Below are 23,951 nucleotides of genomic sequence, written 5' to 3' on the forward strand. Positions count from 1 at the left end.
TTACCTATCCTCCCATTGGTGTTCCTTTTTAAATCGTCTTTTAGTTATTTTTTTTACTTCAATAAAATGGAAATTAGGTGACGGAATCAACAAAACAGCTCAACTCGTTCTGCATCATTTGATTCAGAGACATTTAATCAACAATCAACAATCAACTAAAAATACTCGACAATTCATTACAATTAATTGACTATTGTGCCCATCTCTACCAAAATATTGTGTAGAGCGCTTGTTCGGGCTTATTAGTTTTGGCACATTGCACTAATCGCACGCTAGCATGCCTAGTGAAGAGAAGGTGTGATTTTATTTTTTTTAATTCCCCCATTCCCTTACTTCATCAGCACCTACATTATAACACGATTAGTCAGGCCGTTGTGGCTATTATTAATATTGATAAGACCTTCTATGATTAGACATCATCATTTCACTGTCTGACTACCTGATGTATCTGAACATCCCGTATTTGATGGAGTTGTTCTCTAGAGACTGAATCAACGGCACCTCTGCTGGGTGCAGCCAAGTAGTGTTCTCCATTTTGCTTTAGTTGCTTCACATGCTAGACACTATCCATCACAGACATTTCTATGCACACTTCCTCAGCATCATGGAAAATAATGTTGTTGTATGTCAAGCACATACAAGTACATTGCTTTCTGACCATAGAAAACAACATAGATGTATGTATGAAGAAAGAAATACAGTATCTATCTACAATTCATTTAACTCATTTGCTCCCAATAACGTGTAAATACGTTTTTTTAATGTTCTAAGTGTCCCAAAGACGTATTTATACGTTTTGTTGTTGTTGTTGTTTTTTATGCTAGAGCATACAGAAGGCTTTGATGCAGCCTCTCAACTGCAAAGAACGGTTGCAGAAATGGTAGTTATTACACAAACGGCCAGCAGGTGGCAGCAGAGCAAAGGAGATCAACCAGGGCCATGTAGAAAAAAAGCTCAATTACTTACAATTTTGAATAGATCTGTGAAAACTAATGAAAATGAGCTCTCTTCTAATGCTAATTGCTGCAAAACGGAAACAGAAACATACTTTTTTTTTCCTGATGAAAGAAGAGACTTTAATCTTTCTTTTGATGGTTCCATGCTTTTATAGAAATTGAACACAATATTCTGTGGGCCTTGCAAAATCAGTCAAAATTCAGTAAAACAGCCGGGAGCGAACGGGATTGCTTCTGTGAAAATGGCTGGGAGTGAATGAGTTAAACAGCTTCTGTAAACAAACAAAAAAAAAAAAATACTTCCTCTATTCTCTAGTTAGCAATCATGACACTGACGATTTAAATTAGCCTTCGTTACGTCTAAACCCTGAAGCTTTTACGCCTGTGAGTTATTCACCATCCTGGCACCAGTGGACAGAAATAAAACCTTGCAGGATTTCTGGAGGTGTCACAAGTAAGAAAAAACCAAATGCTGCCAATGAGCAAAACTAGTTTCCTTGAAAATGGAACAGCAGTGTTTTATATTTATTATGCCCTGTCACGGAATGTAATTTATAACATGTGTAATTGCAGGGACGTTATCAGCGACTGGCATCTTTGGCTCCATTTGTAGCCATAAGTCAAATGGAAGCGATCTACTGTACATAAACTTTGTGAGACACTGGCACTACAAAGATGTTAAAATGATGAAGAATTAATACATATATATTTTTTTTTATTATGCCATATTTTGATATTAGAAAATCACATTTACCTTGATAATCATTCACCTTTTTTGGCCTTGATTATATTTTTTCATAAAAGTAGGCTTATGGGGTTGTGGCTTGGAATAATCCATTCATTTACTCTTCCAAAATGTTTTCCCTCTGCAAAAATAGAACGCAACAGTCACCAATGGAATTTAGGCCATATATTGAACGGGACAAAATGTAAAAAAAAAAAATAACAAATACAAAATGAAAGCACTCATAAGGAGCATGGAGAAGATGCTCACAGTGAACTAACTGCGTCACTAGGTCATGTACTTGAAAGGCACGTCAGCCATGAATACCACAGTATGTGCATGACTTTTTGCTTGATTATACTTTATAAAACAATTTGAGGGTGGCATATGACCATCATGTACGACATCATACCGAATATACTGGAATAATGAAATGTCATTGACCCTGTAGAATTTCATTTATAGAAGTTATATCTAATGCAATGAAAATAATCCACACGACAGGGTCTCAATCAATACCTCTTTGAAATCAAAATCCAATGTTATTATTAGAAATATCTGCTCTCCTGCCACTACAAAAATTTGATTACCAGTGTTGCTTTATTGTAGCTCTTCTGTTTGGCCGTTAATGAAAACATCATCATCATCATCATCATCATTATCAACATGGGATGATTGTGATTCATTGATCCCATTTTGAGCATGACTGTGACACAGAAATGTCTATTGATGATGGATTGATGACGGAAAATAGATTCATTTATCATCAACCTACCATGTTGCTCTGTTTATGAATTGTATGAACATGAAGCACTATGTATGTATAATGTACTTCGACTCTCCACAAAAGGAGGAAAAATAACATGTTGCACCGATTTCAGCTGTTTTTTTTTTTTTTTTCAATATATATCCATTGATTAGTTTTTCAGCCTTTTCATTAAAGAACCAATAACAAAATCATTTTAATGTTTGGCTTTTTTCGTTGAGTAACTGAGACTCGGTGGTTGGACTCCAAATACTGATCAGAATTCTTAAAATATCAAGCATTGGACATTCGCTTAGTCAATATGGTGTGGCCATTAACATTATTGCTCATCTGTTGTTAAAGCAGTGATCAATCCATTGAATTATTGATGGTAATAGACATTCATCATCAATCAGTGGGTGGCTAAAATGAAGTGAAACAGCTGCAAGAACAGTTTTTCTTCCTTGAAATTGTAAAATGTAATCTGATTTTTAGCTTTTCCTTGTCAATCGCCAAGGAGTTAGGAAAAAAAAGTCCAATAGAAGTCGATTAATATAAAAACATTATACATTTCAGTTCTTGCCTCACAATGCAATCAGAATATCCTGTAGAGTCTACTTGCCTTGCTCTGGATTATCTCTCCCTTCTCCGAATCCTATTAAGTCTCCACCGTATCACTGACGGTCTTTCTCAACTAGATTAAACTTGCTTAGCATGCTCACCAATTAGAAATGACCACATTCTTAGAAATCCTCAAGTGGCAACTGACAAATAGATTTTGCTTTTGACAATCAACCGCTATATATCTTTCTCTATATACCAGTGATTCCCTAAAACACTGCTGCAGCAAATTATTTAATTTCAATTTCAATATATAGTGACAGTCAAAACAATTAAATGCTCTTCCACTATTTCAGGTTAGATAATTGTGTTTTTTCATTTGGTGGAGTGCTGTGGCATTTTTCCAAAAGCACCAGTGGAAGGAAGAAGAGATCGCAAGAGTTTATCTATTCTGTGATAAGGGCTGACAGTTGAAAGAAATGCAAGTTTTCTTTGGCACCATTAACTGTTCATTTTTACAATAAAGAGATTATTGATCAGCCACAGAAGTATATTGTCTCTCATTTCACTGTTACAGAACCACGTTTGGTAAATTCTCTGATGGCTGACGCTAGCAGCTAGCATGACTGGAGCCTTGTCAGACTTGTTACATTTGGGGATAGACTTGCATATTTTGTGAATGACCATACTAGCTGTCTGGTTTCCAATAAAATGTTACCACACACTTGAGTCACCACTGCTAATTTGCTTGGCCCCACCACCTGTTGAGTTCGGCAAGGCTCCCGTGTTGTTGCCAAGATGTGATTGGCGATCACTTGACTTCAAACTATAACTTGAACTCACAAACTATAACTCATTGCGTAGTGTTGACTTGGTGACTATTTGGTTCATGCCATAATACAAAGACACACATTTATTGACCAAAGGAACTTTATTCAAATAAACTTTTAGAGGTCCATTATGTCTTTTTCAGGGTCAAAAGAAGACCCTATAGTGGTTGAGGTAGTACTTTTTGAAAGATTCATAAACATTTGGGTAGTGTTTTCGGAACTTTAGATGGAAATGTGATCTTTGGGGAGAAGATAAACTACACCCTGGACTCGTCTTGGGTCATTCACTGGGTGATTCTAAATAGCACATAGAGTGAGAATTGATGACAGGAATGCTGCAAGAAAGACATTTGTGTGAACCACCAATATGGCAAAATCATGCTTACCATGCATTATTTCTATGAATTGTGATCCATAGACGTTAACAATGAGCTTGAAATTGTTATGGCAAGTTTAGTTAGTTTGACATTTTGACAACAAGAATAGATTTGGTTTTAAGATTTCCTGCATTTTGTTGTTCATCTTCCCTGGCAGGGTCAAATGATTGATAACGACATAACATTTTCCACATAAGAAAGATGTCATTCCAAATAGAATACATTGTGTGCATGCGCTGTTATAAAGCTGTCCAAATACAGGCCAGCCCTTGAAACAGGAAGCTGCGATCAGCCTACTCATCCTGCTGAGCTATGAGATTCCCTCTGAGCGTTTTCCAACCCATTCTTTTATCTACTGCGAGTCTTTAGTCAGGTGGCTGAAATGGGAGCCTTTTCAACATTTTTTTGCACAGTTGAAGGTAACAAGATTCTGTGTGACTCTAAGCATAAAACTGAAAGTTAATTTTCTTTTCCAAACCTCCTCACATGGGTCTTTTGGACTCTTTGTATTTATCCAACTGTAAGAGGTAAAAGCTATAAGGCACAAGTTTCTTGTGACCTCTTTTTCTTAAAAAAAAAACAAAAAAATAAAAATAAAACATATGTGTATATATATATATATATATATATATATATATATATATATATATATATATATTAGGGGTGTGAATTGCCTCGTACCTGACGATATCACGATTCACAGGTCACGATACGATTCGATACCGATTAATCCCGATACGAATTTATAAGTCGATTGTTGCGATTTTTTTTCATTCAAATTTAGAAAATACTAATCAGTAAGCTTGTAGAGTGTAAGATTTATATGAAAATTTATTATTTATTTATCTGAAATTTCAGTCTTATAGAGGTTGTAATCTGTTTCATGTTTGAACAGCATTAAAATAAAATTTAAGGCTTAATGTTCCGTTCATATAACATTCTTCCATGCTCAAGGTGTGAATCCTAACCCGAAGTCAGACGTTTTGTTGAATATTTTTCCATTAAAAATGGAAGTTTAAAAATCGATTCTCACACACACACACACACACACACACACAAAATAAGGCAATGATGATAAGACGTTGAATCGGTAAGACTACCGAATGAACAATTCTGAGCTCTTAAAAAAAAAAAGTTTTTTTTTTTGAATCGATTCGAGAATCGCGCGATGTAGTATCGCGATATATCGCCGAATCGGTTTTTTTTTAACACCCCTAATATATATATATATATATATATATATATATATATATATATATATATATATATATATATATGTAATACTGAACTTTTTTTTTATAATTTCTTATTAAATTCTCATGGGAACATTTTGACTGTAAACAGGCTGTAGGAATTTTCCGTCTTAAAATGTTCCTTCACTTTAGCTTAGATATGAACAAGCACTGTCCTCTGGGAAATCGGCCGTCTTGGCTCTCATTCCTGTGTTGTTTGGCAAGATGGACAGCGTCATTGTTGTCTGTCTTGATGGCGCCTCTGCACCTCCGGGCATGTCCAGCTCCTTTTAATCCTGTGGCCACTAACACTGACATGTCGTGTAAGCTGTCACATAGTTGTTTAGGCACCTTTGAGCATCTTTTTCAATTTCAACGACCTTTGTGATACATCCTGTAAATATTAGATGTTTTCATACAGTCAGCGAGCATACTGTGGATTAACCTGCAGTTCTGATTGATGTAGAATTGTTGTTTTAAATTAATAATGTTTTACCAGGAATTATTGAAGTCATGTTGGTGTTTTTGCGGCATTTAATTGCTGAGGTTCATCTACTTTAGCTTTTGACTGGAAATGATGATTGGTTGTGTACACTAGCGTGGACGCAAAACACAAAGAACCTTCCAGGCTCTCTGAGCTGTCCCCATGGGATTGCAAATGTTCTTTTCCACGACCATCACGGAGCCTGTTAACAGGACAAATCCACACTGACTGCTTTTTTTTTTTTTGTACTGTTGGTCCGTAAAGATTTTTTCTTTTTAATCTCCTTACATCCAAACTGCTACACTTTCAGTCTTTGAGGTTGGAAACACTCATATTGGTTGGTTTGAACATGTCAACACTGATAATTGGTTAATATATATTTTTTTTTAAATTATCCATATTATGAAGTCTTTAACTTGCTGTTAAATTGATTTGTATTACAGTACTTGAATCTCACATTTAGACAGACAATTAAGCTTAAATAAATGATTACTACCCAAGGTTCTTTCTGGTTCAAAATTACATAAGGAAGTGGCAAAAGACCATAATAAGTTATGTTGGAGATACTAATAAACAGTTTCAATTTGATTTCGTTAATACATCATGAACTTTTTTTTTTTTAAATCAAATTATTACATGAAAAATGGATATTCAGTATTGTTGCATTTTATCTTTTTATATTGGCTATGCCTGTATGGAGAAAGTGTAAACCTAGTCTTCAAAGTCATACTTTTGACAAATACAAATTTACTTTAACTCTGGTGGCGGCGTGACATTAACCCAAAATTCGTATATGCATCATTTTGATCTTATGGCACATAATTTCATAATTTAATCACTTTTTTTGGGAGAGTGTCCAACCCGCCCAAGCCCCCCCCCGAGCGCAAGCTTGTTTTCGTCAACAAACATTAGGATCCTTTAAAGTGGGGGGAAAAAAATGTCCCATATTTACAACATATTGGAAATAGATTACAGAATTAGATACTTTTTGGCACAGCTATCAGATAATGTCAAACAGTTAAATGAGTTTTAAACAAAAACAATCCCCACAATACTGTCATTAGAAAACCAATGTTTACTATAATTTATATTTTTTTCTGGACAATAAATTAAATTATCTGCCACAGCAACCTGGATTTGAAACAATAGATGAGGCTCTGTTTAATTGACTCTGAGTGAAGTTATTTTGTACTGGCACATAAATGAAACATTTCTGAATTATATTTTCTCATATCCATTTTCCCGAAGGTTTCAACCTGCCGTAACACTGTTTATGCAAATGAGCCTGCTTTTATGTCTGTTCAAAATTACATTTTCCCCTCCTCAATGGCCTTGGTAACTTGAATATCTGGGAAATATTGTCATATAAAAAACATTCAGCTCTGTATTAGTCTCCTGTTTTTATTCGTTGTAAATATTTAAACACAGGTTTAATGATCTTTAAAAAATTTTTTATAACCCTGCTCCTCCTATTCGTCCAGGGCACTGCTAGATGTGTACATCAGAATAAATAATGATATGACATGATGCTACATTATACAACAAAGTTTTTTTTTAAAATAAACTAATTAAATATGCACATAATTAAGCACGGGTTAAAAGCACATTACAAGGGTTAGATAGTTTGTTTAGTGTCTGCATAGTTGGTTTTATAGTGTGTACAGCTGCTTCAGGAATTTTGTTTATCTTTTCTATCTTTGGAAGAGACAAATTCCTGTTCATAAATCAATCCCATTATGTTTTCTTGGTATTTTAAGTTCATGTTTATAGGCGTAATTGCATAAAAGCAAAGCTTTACAAGCACTCGCAATTGAAATGTTGACGCATTGGCAGCCTGCCTAAAAAACTTTAGCTTGATGAATTGGTGCTGGTGTGTGTCCATATTATTACAACATTTTAATTCCAAACTTATTAAAACTCTTTATGATGCTTAGATTTGGACACGTATTATTTCCTGTTGCTCTGAGTTACAGTTTTGATTAAGTAGCAAGCGGGAACGATCCAGACTGTAAACAGCAAACATGGCCTGGAGCGTATAATATTATTTTGTATGTTTTTAAAGTCAATGATGCTATATTTCTGCTGTCATTCCCAGGCCAGTGACCATGGCTCAGCTCAATAACATGGCCTCGGGTTCATTGTAAGCCAGGCTCCTTGCTTTCTTACAATAACTTCATTATGACTTGTTGCCGTGGAAACCACACTTGCTTTGTCCCACTTTGTCTTTTTAGCATTTAGTGTTTCAAACATTGTTAAAGTTTGGTCTAAATATACTCTGGGCCGTGTTATTCTTACTAAACCCATAACCTTTTAGTTTATCACTGCCAAACTGTTCTTTCTGTGTGATTGATTGTTCTCAAGGTTTAGTATTTCAGCAGTTAAAATTACTATTACACAAAGCTGGAAGGCCAATCTAAAACCTTAAATAAAAAAAACACACAGAAACAAACAACAGCACTATCCATATTACAGTATGTCCTCAAATAGGTCCATTCACTCAGTGTCTCATATGCACCTTAGCAAGTTAACAAACTACCACTCGGATAAACAGTATCAAAATGTTTGTTGTAGTATTTTAGACGAGCTTAGTCAGCAATGCAGTCACTTCACTCCCCCAGTGTAGACCATATTAATTGGGTTCCATACAATTATAATTAATTCCAAGATTTTACTCAAGTAATTATCTGTTACAAAATGTTGTAGAAACTAGTCGAAGTAGACAAATGTGATTAATCACAATTAATCAGTTAAAGTTTAATTGCTTGACAGTACTAATACATTTGGTAGGGTACAAATACATTTTCGTACTAATCCATTTGATTTTCAATAAAAAGCATTGGTCGACATATTTCGATCATGTATTTTCACGGAAATTCACGATTGGTGGCAGATAATTGGTGCACCACAATGTTCATGTCAAATTAATCAAATTAGTGGATGCTGTGGGGTGGCATGGTGAAGGACTGGTTAGCACATCCGCCTCCCAGTTCTGAAGACTCGGGTTCGAGTCCAGGCTCCGGCCTTCCTGGGTGGAGTTTGCATGTTCTCCCCGTGCCTGCGTGGGTCTTCTCCGGGTACTCTCCTCCCACATTCCAAAGACATGCATGGCAGGTTAATTGGATGCTCCGAATTGTCCCTAGGTGTGCTTATGTGTGTGGATGGTTGTCCGTCTCTGTGTGCCCTGCGATTGGCTGGAAAACAGTTCAGGCTGTACCCCCACCCCCCCTAAGGAATAAGCGGTCAAGAAAATGGATGGATGGATGGATGCTGGGGCTCATTTTTATTTTTAAAGCAGGATAAAACTTCAGAAAATTGCTGCAATGAACCCCTCAATTAAATTGATTTAGTAGCAGCGGGATGGAGTAAAGCTCTTTCGGAGGAGGGTGGACTATTATAGTTGTAGTCAAAATCAATAAGTATTGATTTTCAAAATGTCATTCGATTCTCACCCGCTTTACTGCATAATTAATTGTTCCTGGAGGAAAAATTATTTGGTCAGAGGCAAATGCCTCAAAATGCCCTAACAAACCTGTTGACATTTTCACAACTTTACTTTTCACCAAATTTACTAATTAAAATTTCTTTGACGTTAGATGAGCAAATGATCTCTCATTCGACAAAACAAGTACTTGAGAGGAGAATCTAACAATGCCGCTCCAATTAAGGTACCTTGACTAAGATGCTGTTTCTCAATGAAGGATGAGAGGTGATGTATGCATTGAACTGCTTGGCATTTCAAGAACAAGACTACTGAGACACCAAATCACATGTGGCCAAGTCCTAATGAGAACCCAGAAGAAAATGGCTTCTGAATGCTTTGATCCTCTGATGATCATTTTCCTCTACTGTAGTTCAGATTTGACACATTCATGCGTATTTTAAACTCCCGTACAAATATAAATTCCCTCCAATTTTACTGATACAGACAATTCGAAACCTCATTCAAAAGAATCAATGGGAAGTTTTTTTCCCAGATTTTGCCTATTTGGGGTCGCTATTTCATTCAGTTTCAGATATAGCAGTAATTTAACTCCAGCCAGTCAAACCCCAATCACAAGATGTTCAAGAAGGATGAGGGAGATTAAGATTGAATTAACAGAATAATTAATAATCTTTTGCAGGGTCAAATTGTCATCATCCTAAAACCTTTATTAAATGTACAGGCTAATTTTTGTTGTCTATTGTCATGCATGAACGTATAAAAATCTAATTCCAATGAAGTTAGGATTTGTTAAACATAAAAATAGAATACTCTGATTTGCAAATCACGTTCAACCTATATTTAATTGAATACACTACAAAGACATGATATTTAATGTTCAAACTGCTACACTTTACTATTAGTTGCCACTAGCCTAAACACAGCATTCTTCTGATTAATATTATCAATCTCAGGGGGTGGCCATTTTGCCACTTGCTGTCGACTGAAAATGACATCACAGTTGCTCAGGGCTCAGGTAATGACCAATCACGGGTCAGCTTGAGAAAACAGCTGCGCTGTAATAGGTCGTTAGATCAAGTTAGCGTAGTTACTAGCGTTTGTTCTCTCTGTAAAGATGCTTGAAGTGGACCTATAGTTTTTTGGTTTTTATTAAACCATCTCTGATGTAGTTAAAAAAAAAAATGCTTCCAGCATCGAGGTCAGATGTGCTCGAAACCATTTTCGCACAGAGGCAGATATGATGTCATCAGCAAGCTGTGTTGCCTTTAGTCAGCAACAGAGTTGAAATCTATACAGCAGCTCAAATTTATGCGGTCTCCCCTGCATACCACATACTGTATATCGCACACCCTTATCTTCAAACACAACCTGACATCCTGTGTGGTCTACTGTGATGTGTGTAGTATATTAAAAGTTGCTGGCAATATTATCAGCTATCTGCTCTTGGATGAATTATGCTGGTACTGAATCACTGAGATGCATGATGTGTCTGGTTGGTCAGTTGGTGCTGGTGTGATTTATTACCCATGCTGCCATGTTGATAATTGACCAATAGCTCGGAGGAGGCAACAGCGGGTAGTCAGGGTTAACTTCTGGTGGTGTAATACGTCTGTATTGATTTCCTAATGGCAACCTTCGCTTTCCTTCCCCACTGCCTTTTGCATAGGGGTAACACTAGTATTTTCAAAAATTCAAAGATTTGATTTGTTTTATTGATTGATTGAGTGATTGATTACTTATTGATGCATGCCTCCAAATGGCAAATATATTCAAATGCAGGTGTAAAGAATGAGGACAAACCAACCTGTAACTTGCAGTCAGGAGCTGTTGATGCAATGCCAACTTCTTGTGTCAAATGTTTGGATTTATCTTTTCCAAGGCCATAGTTCATTCCAATTTTATTTTGGACAGTGATAAAAAGTAAAAAACACCTGTGTGAAGTAGAAATATAAATAAGACAAGTGCTGTGTGGGACACATTTCTCACCCACACAGCTTTGCTGTGAAACATACCTTATGCACAGTGTGTGTTGCAAACTGTGAAACATATGGGTGCATCTTGTAATATGCCTCCAAAATATGTTTAAATGTACATATTTGTCACAGGATGGCAGCTGTGCAGCACCGTGGCTAGACCGTGTTTAGTCTTTTTTTCCACAGAGGGCTGTACTAGACTTTTTTTTTTTTCCCAATGCTTTGCTCTGCGCATGAGGAAGTTGCCCAAGTGTGGAACTAAAAATCCGACAAGCCAAGACATTGCCGCACAAATGGACACAAACCACTAATGCAGTCTACTCAGGCTCAGTCCTTGTTAAGTGAAGACTGATAGAATCCACCAGTCCGATGATTTCAGGCTATGCAGCAAGTGTCGACCTTGCAAACATCAAGTGAGAGTTTAGCTGTCTTGATAAACACAGAGAGACGCAAAGATGTGCCACGGGCTGTTCTAACAAGAAGTGAAGTGATTACGTGAACCAAGAAAGAACTTATTCAGGTGTTGCGAAGATCTGAATAAAAGTGTGGGTACAGAAAATAATTTTCACTGCTCACCATTTTCAGTCCACGAAGGGAGTCTGTCTCTGGCCTTGGCAAACCTTGGCAGAAATCTAATCATTATGTAATGCTATTCTGTTTTATTTATGTATTTATTTATTTTAAAACACAAGACTTTTCCTGCTGTGTTTTAGCATTACACTGGCACAGGGCTATGCAACCCGCGGATCTGGAACCACATGTGGCTCTTTAGTCCCTCTGTTGTGGCTCCCTGTGGCTCTCTAAAAAATTAGTAGACATGAATATTTTTTTAGTTTTATTTTGTAGATAAAATATTATTTAAACAAATTCATGATTTAAATGAAAAATGAGTAATTTAAGTAGTCATAAAATGCCTGAGGTCAAATTTAAGTTGTCAGAAAAAGAGAGATGAAATCGATGAAAAGTTTTTGTTTTTTTTAAATACCTCAATATTATAAAATTAACATTAAATGTCTATTAAATTGGCAGACCTGTCAGAGAAATGATTAAAAAAAAAAGGCAGAAAACATTCAAAAAGTAATCATAAAATGTCCCAAAACAAAAGAATAAAGGCAGAAAATGTCTTTGGAATTGTACAAATTGGTCAAAAAGTCAGAAAATGTATAAAAAAAAAAAATTAAAAAAAAAGAAGAAATCACAAAAATTACCATAAAAGGTCCACAAATTTGCCAAAAAGGCAGATAATTGTTTTAAAAAATACCCATAAAATGGAAGAAGGGAGGCAGAAAATAACCATATGTCCACAAAATTGTCAAAAAGTCAGAAATTTGACAGAAAAGCAGAAAAGTTGAAACATTTATAAAAAACGAAGTATGAAGAATTACAAAAAAAAAAATTGAAAAATCCAAAAGTGGAAGTGATATTTTTTTTCCTGTTATGGTGCACCTCCATTTAGGTTTTTGGCCCCTCATTATATTAGACTAACACTAATGCAATGTTTCGTATATCACAATGTTCAAATGTTTTGCTACTCCAGACAGATTTTTTTTTGTGATTGATCAGGCCTAAAAATGGCTTTTTTGACAGTAAAGTTTGCTGACCTCTGCACTAGCACATTGCTTGGCCTTGGTGGAGGTTAGTTCTCTCCTGGTTGCCTATACTTTAGTCAGCTTTGCTTGCTGTGTTTTTTGTTTTGTTTTGTTTTTTTGCACTGAGTTTGTGCTGGCCTCACGTTGCTTCATAGTTGTCTCGATGCGTGTTCAACTGCGAGTCTGCAACAGACTGACTTCAGTGACCTCATCACACTTTGACCACAGCAGACCAACACTCTGAGCTCTGACAGTGTGTGGGCGCACATGTGCACCAAGCGGATACTTGTGTCCATTTGTCCATGCATTTAAGTGTGGATGCCATAAAGTGTGTGCCCAAGCAGTGAAACCGCACTGTGTGATAAGAGCAATGGCAGAACAAGGCCATCTGGAGACTCGACAACCAGTTGAGAGCAGATTTCATTCGCTTCTTCAATAACTGTCACTGTGCTGTCAACATCGACAATGATTCAATCTGTCTTAACTGTTGTATGATTTCGCCTTTTTATCTTGTCATTCTGTCTCTTTTACACCCGTTTCATGCCATTCTGCCCTCGTCTTCTCTTTTTTTTTTTGCAGTTTGCTGTTTTGTGGTCCATAAGAGGTGCCATGAATTTGTCACGTTCTCCTGCCCAGGAGCCGATAAGGGGCCAGATACAGATGTAAGTAACTCAGTTTGATCTGTTTTAAATGGCGTGTGGGGAAAAAATATTCCTCTTTAGGTGCTGATGTTATGATGAATACACATCAACTTACAACTCACAAACACGCGTGACGTCACACGTGGCGCAGCACATTTTCCTCAGTATCTCTGAGAAGGGAAGCGAAGAAGCTAAACTACTTATATACATGCTGACAGAGCTTCCCTAAGACACGTTAAATATTCTGTAATTTGCTTGAAAACCGGAAAAACAACAGAATTGTTATGAGGATGTCACACGTGACGGGAGACAGGCCCTACAGAAGAAATAAAACTTCGCGTTGGCAATATAGGTTGATCATAAGATCATTTATTTTGCATTTATGCCTTTTATATTTCGCCAAGCAGGTGTGTGTGATTGACTCGAATCAGTAACAACAGCATCAGGTGGATAATTCAATTAATTTAATATCAATGTTCCAGTGAGGTCCCTGGGTGCTGCCATTAGGAAATGGGATTGAAATATTCGACTTGATGCGTCACTGCCTCCACACAGCCCAGGAAGAGGAGATTATTCTCTAATGCAGGTTGTGATTTCAAAACATGTTGAAAACCTCTTGATCTTTCTCCCAGAACAGTGATGGAGTTCAAGGTTTAACTCTAAATAACTCTAATCCAGCAGGCTTTAGGAGGAAAAAAATGATTGGCAGATTAGGCTGCCATTAGCGGGGACAAGGCTAGGAGACATTAGAAGCAAAATGGTGACAAAACTACTTTGTCAAGGGCCCAAACAAAGACTTGAAACATTAGCATTTTAGCTGCAATGACCATAATTTCTCAATACTGGCACTTACCTGTGTATTTTTGTGAGGTTATTCTTTTGTATAAAATACGTGCATTGACTCCACAGGCTGGAAAACACTTGATCATTACTCTTCAAAATAAAAGTTCAGGTTATTAGATTAGTCTTCGATGATGCACATCGACTAATATTTGCCATAACTAGGGTTTGGCATCGCATGAATTAGAACGATTTTGATAAAACAATTTTTGATTTTCATTCTTTTTGGGGTGTCCAAATATCCCCTGATTTTGTGCGTTTTCCTGGAGAAATTACGGTATTTGAGGAGGATAGTGTTATTTTATGTTCAATTTTCAGAATTACATTTATTTGTATTTTTACCATCAAAGATCAACCACTGCTTGCCAAGGGTGAAACTCCGCATACGTGTCTACTTGGTGTCTATGATGCGTATATTGCCACATAACCTTCCAGCATTACAGAAGCCCAACTTGGCCTCTGTAACCGGAGACAAGGCAGACTCGTACCGTTCAAGATCATCGACAGGGCCTCTTAAAATAGAGAGCTACAAAGATGACATCGAAGCCTTAGCGGACAAAAATAGTTTGATCTGGGCCAGGTCGTGATTCCAACAGTTAGAAGGGTTCAAAGAGGGTCGTCCTTTTTGTTTTTTAAGTCTTTTTTTTATAGTCAATAAGAGGTATTTGTATCTTTACTATCCATCCAAGTATGGACTTAACTTTATTTAGCACAAAACGTCCATCAATGTTTTATATAGAATTTTACTTCCCCCCTTGCAATTCCGAAGGGACATCCATCCATCCATCCATTTTCTGAACCGCTTGCTTCTCACAAGGGTCGTGAGGGTGCTGGAGCCTATCTCAGCTGGCTATGGGCAGTAGGCGGGGTACACCCTGAACTGGTTGCCAACCAATCGCATGGCACACAGAGATGAACAACCATCCACACTCACAAGCACACCTCGGGACAATTCAGAGCACCCAATTAACCTGCCATGCATGTCTTTGGAATGTGGGAGCAGACCGGAGTACCCGGAGAAGACCCACGCAGGCACAGGGAGAACATGCAAACACCACCCAGGAAGGCCGGAGCCTGGACTCGAACCCAAGTCCTCAGTACTGGGAGGTGGACATGCTAACCACTCCCCCACCGTGCCGTCTGCCGAAGGGACATGAATTGCATAAATTATCTGCAGTTGCAAGAACAAATTACATGGCTTTCTGTAAGAATTAGTCATAAAATGGATCTTCATCTTCATATTGCTGAACTGAAACACATTGTGCAGAGGAGGTTAAAATAAGCTGATCAGAAGTTCTAATCTGCAACTGCCAAAGGAGGAGTAGCCAGTTGCTAAATCGAAAACGTTGATATTCTTTTTTCACTCTGCATTGTAACATTTACAAATTGTGCTCAAAAACATGGCAACACGTAATTCTTTGTGTGGTATTAGTTACAAGAAAACTGTTTATCTATTGTGTGACATAGATGAAGATCAGAAAACATTTTCTGACCAATTTATGCACAAATTTCAATTAAGTGGTTAATATATCCAGCAATTCTCTTCATGTAAACATCACTCATATTCTTCATTTTCTCATTAGTACCTAAAGAAGCCCCTCGTGTCTCTTCATTAAGAGTCATATCAATATTCTGGTCTTGGGAATTGAACCAAAGGCCATCTGGTGACAGGCCATATTAGTATTCACTCACATCTGCCCCATCAGGAAAGTTCACTCTTTCACATATTTCCGCACTATGATAAAAGGCACTCAACATCCAGTACTCATCCAATATAATCTAACGGCTGTGGCCAACAGAGGGAGTGGATCTGTAAGAGTGAAATATATTTCCGGCTAGCCCGTGTGTTGGAGCAGCACTGTTAAATGTGTCTCACACTTGACTTCACACTGGCCTCTTGCTTCACTTTATGGTTTCATAACTGTTCACTGTTCATGTGCCCAATCGTGTCTTGCAAAGATACATGGACACGGTATCACTTGCTCTAAATAAGTACTCCATTATCGTTTTAATATACATTTATGTGCACTTAGTAGTGCTGTTGCCATGGGCAACCACACATATTCCATGGCATTGTGCCTCCCAGGCAGGCAGTCCAAGAAGAAACTCCCATGGCAAGTAAATATCCTCAAGATCTGCCGTTTCTAGGCTACCTACATTGAATGAGTCACATTGATGTTTTATAACACTCCTTCTGGAAAAGAATAAACTTTGGTTGAGAGGCAACCACAAGATCTTTTTGGTCGCTACTCAGCTTACACGGGTAGATGCGATCAGACTCGCCAAGATGACCATGAGGCTGCGGGGTGTTTTGAAGGACACCATTACATCACCTGCATAATATCACTCATTGACGTTAGTTATTTTGGATTGGTTAATTCTGATCAGGCTTGCTGATCTGTAGGTGGAACGGCAATAGCTGTGTCACCTACGTAAACGGCGTTACATCAGAGCATTTTCCATTGCACGGCGCCAACATGGCTCACTGCAGCTCTTCCATCCATCATTTTTCGATACCGCTTGTCCTCATTATAGTTGCAGGCGAGCTTTGGCCTAGCTCATTGGACTTTGGGTGAGACTGTATTGTTTGCCAGTAGCTTCTTTCACTGTTAAAAAAAAAAAAGTACAGTAATCGCTGCCTGCTGGCGACTGCCATTTGCAGATTCATCCATTCATTTTTTTTCCCATGCTCTTTCTATAATCTTTTACAATGTCACTAGTGTGATTTTTTTCCCCTCTTCTTTCTTGGAACTCCAACTGACCAGGCTGTAAAAATAGTACCTTGTACACTCTAAAAAGAGAATTGTTGAACCAATTTAAGGTTCCACATTGAATTGTTGACCAACTTAATAAAATTGTTTCTTTTGTTAACACACATTTGAATTAAAAGTGGATATATTAAGTTTAATGTTAATCCAAAAGTGAATATATTAAGTTTAATATTCATTACACTTAAAAAAAAAATCGCTTCCATTGGTAACACATGATTATATTAAGTTAATCCAAAGTGAATATATTAAGTTGGTCAACAATTACCTTTTTAATCTTAACTCATTCACTCACAGCAATTTTAACTGCAGCAACCCCCTTCGCTCCCGGCTGTTTTACTGTATTCAAACTGATTTTGCAAGGCCCACAGAATATTGTGTTCTATTGCCGTAAAAAAAATGGAACCTACCAAAAGAAAGATTAGAGTATCGTCTTTCATCAGGAAAAAAAAACGTATATTTGTATCTGTTTCCATTTTGCAGCATAACCATTAGAATATAGCTAAGTTTTGTTGATATTCACATCCCTGGTGAAAACACTGTCAAAAAGAGTTTTTTGCAACATGGCCCTAGCTGATCTCTTATACTCTGCTGCCACCTGCTGGCCGTTTTTTTGTAACAACTACCATTGCTTTAAGCCACCTCTTCATGTCAGAAGTTGCATGAAAGCCTTCTGTATACTCTTGCATAAAAAATCAAATGTATAAATACGTTTTTGGGAGTGAAGAACAAAGTATTAAAGGTGGATTCAATGATTTTCTCGAAAAGACAATTCTACTAGCTCTCCTGCTCGTCTGGGGGAAACGCCTCTCAAATGTCGCTAACATCAGAGCTCATCTTCATCATCATCTTCATCAGTCTCTTCATACGACTGTCCTCTTGCGGGTCTCAGCTATTTTCCAAGTATGCGGTCAGCTCGGTGGTGCTACAACGATGAATGGCCGAATCCGAAGCTCACTACACGAAGCTCACTACATGCTACAAACACTCGAAGTGCGTATGCGCGGCTAGGAACGAGCACGCACGACGTTACGCAGATTGATTGACAGGATCGAGAAACAATCGTTAAGATGATCCACCCGGAAGACGCACCCACAAAAATATCCTTGAACCCACCTTTAAAAAACGTATTAACACGTTTTTGGGTTTCAATGAGTTAAGTTGGTTCAACACTGTCTTTTTTTTTTAGAGTGTATACTACCTGCTAGCATGAGCTGTGGCGAGCTATTGTGATTGAACATCTGTTTGAATCGTACTGGGCCGAAGCAAACTGAACAATACTCCTTAGTGGAAGCAATAAAGAGATGATGATCTGTCTTTTTCTGACTTTGACTCAAGTGCATTACAAGACCACGGATGGCTTAGGCTTGTGTTCACTAAAGCCATTTATTTAACAAAATGCTGCTCTTGTTGACTGCCAGGTGTAACGCTAGCAGCAGCAGCATGAGTGACTTCAGTGTTTTACAGGATAGAAGCATCAATAATGTAGACGCTTCCCCTTTCACCACAAGCTCAGCAGATGAAACTGAGAGCTTTGCTGTGCTTGTGTTTGTGTTTGTGCGGGTGCGTGGCTGCTGCATCATTGATGTCCACTTAACCAGCAGTCTACTGTATATGACCCGGGCAAATCCACACTGATTTACCCTTTGCTTTCTCTCCACACACACATAGCACAATAATCACCAGGAATCGGCAATAGACGGAAATCGGACGGTCAAATTCAAAAGAGAACAATCCGTTAATACATTTTTTTTTAATTGAGTTATAAAATAAGTTTAAATGACTCGGGAATAGACAGCTTTGACAGAAGTGAGTTTGTCTGAAAACAAACATTGTGGTGAAAAAGCTCAGAGCACACACAGCGTCATTACAAGGAGAAAACACGGAAATAGAAAACACGATTAGACGTGGGGCTAAATGACATCATGTGCGCCACAGGCATGGTTGCATGTCACAGGCAATAGACCCTGTCATCAGTAGTGCGCTTCCTCTTCAAGCAAGGGGAGGGTGTTGGCTATCTTCTGATAACAGACCAAAAACAAAGCGCTTGGCAGTGTGAAATGGAAGGGACACAGACTTGCAACTATGATGTAATGTGTGCACTGGAACGAAAAGTACTGACTTGGTTTGCTTGCAAAGATGTAGACGACAATTTTTCAAAGTTTGACATACCGCCAAAAGCATTTTGCCTGCATTGATTTGCGCTGAACTGCACTGTATTTGTAGTCTTTATTAATACAGGAATGTCCATTATTCTAAACATATATTGTTGAAATTGTCAACGATATAAATTATTACAAGTAATTAATTATTCTTACTCGATCTAACGCCAGCAAAAACTTTGTGTCCCTTCCTTGTGCCATTTCCACACAGTAAATACCCAGTAAACATATGTAAAATAAACCCACTCTTTGTTTATTCAGCTTCTGAATAATGTTGTCCTAAACTATCTAGCTCTGTTAGCTTCTGACAATGCTTGCAGCTTTAGATTTATGTTACCGTTGTCATTTAAAAGTAATTTAGAAGAAGAGAAGAAAACAGCTTTATTACTCCCAGAAGGGCAATTCAATTTCCTGTTCTCTAGTTGTGTTATAAGAGACACAAACACAACAGCAAATTAATCTGAAGACAAAGCCTTCATTAAAAAAATAAAAAATAAATAAAAAACAAAAACAATTCAACAATGCTTCCGTAATAATGTACGTTATTTATAACTTGCTGGAAGCCTTCAGTCGTGGCATTCAGAAATAAGAGGAAGTTCATTATTTTGTCAACCTTGGGAGAGTAAATGCAATGTTCTGGCGTAATCTAATACAAACACACAGGCAAGCAATCCCCTTCTTCATGCGCCCACTTCACATCATATCAGGATATCATCATGTAAGAGCTCACAATTAGCTCATAAAGCCTCAAGAATGCAGCAAAAGTCAGCCACCGGAAAAGCGACTAGATTGTGCTTTGAGTTCCCATGCCCTGTAAAAAAAAAAAAAAAAAAAAAAGATGAAGAAGAAGAAGAAATGATCTAGTATGTGCACTTGGATATGAAAAATTTAGCACACTGATGGCCAGCTTTATACATGACATTGATATTTATTCAACAATAAACGTCTCACCAGCTACCCGCTTTAATTAAATTACAAATTATTAATGATTTAATTATTATATAATGATGATGGCTCACTAACGTATGTACAGTAAATACACTTTATTATAGCAGTTAATTGTTTTTTACATTCTTCTTTTTAATGTGTTGCTTTTGCAGGATATGCTGCTCTTTATTATTAGAAACACGTGAAAAAAAATATGTATGTTTTTACTATTTCATTCCCACTCTATTGGAGATATATACTGTATATACATTAGATAGTTGTTCAGTAGTGCATGATTGAATTTTTTGAAGTACAAACTATATATTTTTTTAAATCTCTGGCCTTTATGCCACACGAATCTTAACTAAAGTCATACAAACAGGAGTCTCAGTTTTCCTTAAATATGTTAATTCGTATACAGACCACACATCATTTGACACAATCAAAGTATTGTGTAAAGCAAGCCATTTAGTTTCCCTGTTGGACAGAGAGAAGGAAAAGCTCTGGTGCTGTCAGGGAGCTCATTATGGTGAAAAAGACTCCCCAAAAGATTTTCTAACTCATCTTGTTTTAATCGTTATGCAGCTGACAGATGGTCGATGACTTCTCAGCCTCTCGGTTCTGCCACTTGGCATCTGGATCATCATCTAATGACCCAACTGGAACCCCAAGTCACTTGCTAGCTTCTGTGCTTGACAAAAAACAACATTGAATTAACACACAAAAGAAAGCAATATTATAGTGTATGGCACTGTTTATTGAAGTGGACTGAGAATATATTCCTTTAAGTATTTCATTGGAATGATCACTTGTTAAGCAGCCTGATCCACTTTTGAACATATTTTCAAATATGTTTGAACATATTTGCACGTATGTTTGAACATATTTGCAAGTATGTTCGAACATATTTGCGAGTATGTTCGTCCGAACGTATTTCAATACATTCGAACATATTTGCAAATATGTTCGAACATATTTGCAAATATGTTTGAACATATTTGCGAGTTTGGCCAAAAATGTTTACTCCACATTGGCAGCTCAACGCTTCCGTACTTCAGTGGTGCCACCCCTCCTGAAGTCAACTGACCTATACTCCTGCTTCTACAAGAGCGTCAACCTGGTTGAACAGAATGAGTGTAATGGATGGGCTAACGAGTTGGGCCAAACTATGGTTAAAATGTCACATATCATTTAGTGCATGGCTTGCAGCTAAACGTTAACAGCTAGCACACAGGAAGGAAAACCCCCTGTGAGCTGCAGTGGCAACCTGCCCTCCCTCTCAGCACTCATCAGCTTAGTGAAAGGCCAAGAGGAATGAGGGTGGTGATTTATGGGCTAAAAATAGTAACCCTGTCTAGCACCTCCAGTCCAGATAGATGATAACTCCAGTTTGTTCTGTACTGACTAACCTTTTAAACTTTAGTTTCCGCTTGTCTTAGTTCACAAAAGGGAGCATTTGCGACCAGCCAGTAGTCTGTTTTCTTTGTAGTTGTAGGGATAGATATTCTTGCATCTTTTTCAGGCGCATGTGAGTGAAGGGGGACTCGAGAAAAATGTGATTAATGTGACGTGAGTTAATAATTGAAATGTGAAGCTTTGCAGCATAGTAATGACAGATAAATGTGGCAAAGTGACACTTTACTGTCACAATGTTATTAAGTGCAGCATGAATTTGCGTACACAATAAATGTTTGAACTGGCAGCAGTTGGGTGTCAATATTTCTCAATAATCTATGAAATATGTGGAAAATCTAGAAATTTAACTTGTTTTGACAAAATTGGTAGGGTTTTACTTAGTTGTTTACCATGCTAGTTAGCATTAGCATATACAGCAACTTTAGCTCGAGTGAATCACTCAACCCATTTCAAAGTGTTATTCATTAAAGCAACAACATGAAATATTCCATTCATTTTCTGTCGCACTTGGCCTCATTAGGCTTGTGGGCAAATCTTACCAAAGCTAACTTTTGAGAGAGAATGGGTAAACCCTGGACTGATTGCTAGCGAATCACAGTGGCACATGCAACACAAAACATACAATTTTTAACAATCACATTTGCACTTATGGACAATTGAGAGTCTTAAATTAAAATATTACAGACTAGTTTATCGTCATGACAGTGGTTTGAAGTGAATTACACTTGACACCTCAAGGCGAGCCATGTAGCGTTCACACTCATGTGAAAATCCCTGACTGGTGCAAGGAAGAGCTTCCTGTCACCTCGCCTTCAAATGTCACCTCTTGGTGAGAGATGATGGTAAAAAAACTAAGTGGGATGTATTAGCTGCTCCCCCTCTTTGATGATCATCCAGTTTTTTCTATATGACTCCACAGAGTCCAATACGCTTTAAACGACCTACTTTCTGCGGTAGACGAGATTTACTGTTACTGAAAAAAAGCCTTTTACTGGCATTTATGTTAATGTTCAAGTTACAGTGCAGTACTCTGCAAAATGTGTTATTTTAATGAATTTTCAAACCCTTTTTGACCCCGTAAAACGGTGAGTAATAGGGCAGATAGATGCATCATTGCTGATATTCCTGGCAGCAGGGAGCCTTCACATATTCAGAAGCGTCCACTTCAATAAATCAGTATAAAGTTTTATTTAGTCATCACTCAACACTTAAAGCTTGGACTGAGTTCTTGATATAAAAATGATGATGGCGAGATGCACTGAAGGACTGAATCATTTGAACCTCTATTTGGAACCACAAGTCGCTTTCTGATGCTTCATGCTAATGAACTCCGAAAGAATGTTTACTTCAAACAGAAAAAAATGTTTGCTCGACATTATTTCTTAGTAAAAATTGAAAGGAAAAAAAAAAAACATTTGCCAAGCTATTCATTAACAAGGCTACCGATGTCATGCTTGCTAATGAAGCTGGATTGACGATTTTGGCTAATTAGTCGACATCAATGGGCTGACCTATGCGCCTCCAATTCAACACTATCTCCTGTTAGCGTTTCATTCGTGCTTTACTTTACATACATGTTTAGATGGGATTAACACACAGACAAAAATGTAAGGATTAGTTAAATCATACTATAATTGCCCCACCAGTAACCCCGGGTTTTCACTGGATGCGGTTGCGGTGCGGTTGCGGTGCGGTGCGTCTTGACTGCGTGCTCCGGACGGGTCAATTTTTTTGTCAATCCACACCGGCTCCGCACAGCTGCGGTCCGGCAGCTCCGTCGCCGCCCACTTCCCAACGTGTCTCGCGGGACCGCGCGCGCGCGATCATGTGGCATTTCACAACGAGAGGTGGACTTCTTTTGATTTAACCTTTTCTTCTTCTTCTGCTATGAGATTCCATGCAGCATCCTTTTTTTGGTTGTCCTTGTATATTAATAACGAGAGTCGGGTCAGTGCGGGTCCACTCTTTATTTCTGTCTTCCCCGTCCGGCTGCCGCTCAGTACGGCAAGCGAGACGGGCACAACAAGCAATCGCGAACATCAAACTCACAATACATTACAGTCCTTATAAAAAGGATGTGCCGTGTCATATATTATTTTGTGGTTTTCCACCTCCAATATAAACCTCTCCTCGTCCATGTTCGCTGGTGTCTAAACCGTGAATGAGCACATGGCCCGGCGACGCCCACGTCACGTTTTGCTGAAAAACTTGAGAAATAGGAGCTGGCGAGTGTTTTATTCTGAAAGGTAAACGGAAATTTATTTTGAAACTGCCTCGGTCTTCC

General features: G+C 37.8%; 1 protein-coding gene across 2 annotated transcripts in view; it reads left to right on the forward strand.

Moving 5' to 3' along the window:
* prkcaa (protein kinase C, alpha, a) overlaps positions 1-23,951 on the forward strand; it is a 97,088-nt gene that overhangs the window by 26,639 nt on the left and 46,498 nt on the right. For both annotated transcript variants that reach the window (XM_077523095.1, XM_077523097.1), the window contains exon 3: positions 13,493-13,575. In XM_077523095.1, the coding sequence (XP_077379221.1) occupies positions 13,493-13,575 (83 nt within the window). The remainder of the gene's footprint in view (positions 1-13,492; positions 13,576-23,951) is intronic.

This window comes from Festucalex cinctus, chromosome 6 (assembly GCF_051991245.1).
Source record: "Festucalex cinctus isolate MCC-2025b chromosome 6, RoL_Fcin_1.0, whole genome shotgun sequence".
NCBI lineage: Eukaryota > Metazoa > Chordata > Actinopteri > Syngnathiformes > Syngnathidae > Festucalex > Festucalex cinctus.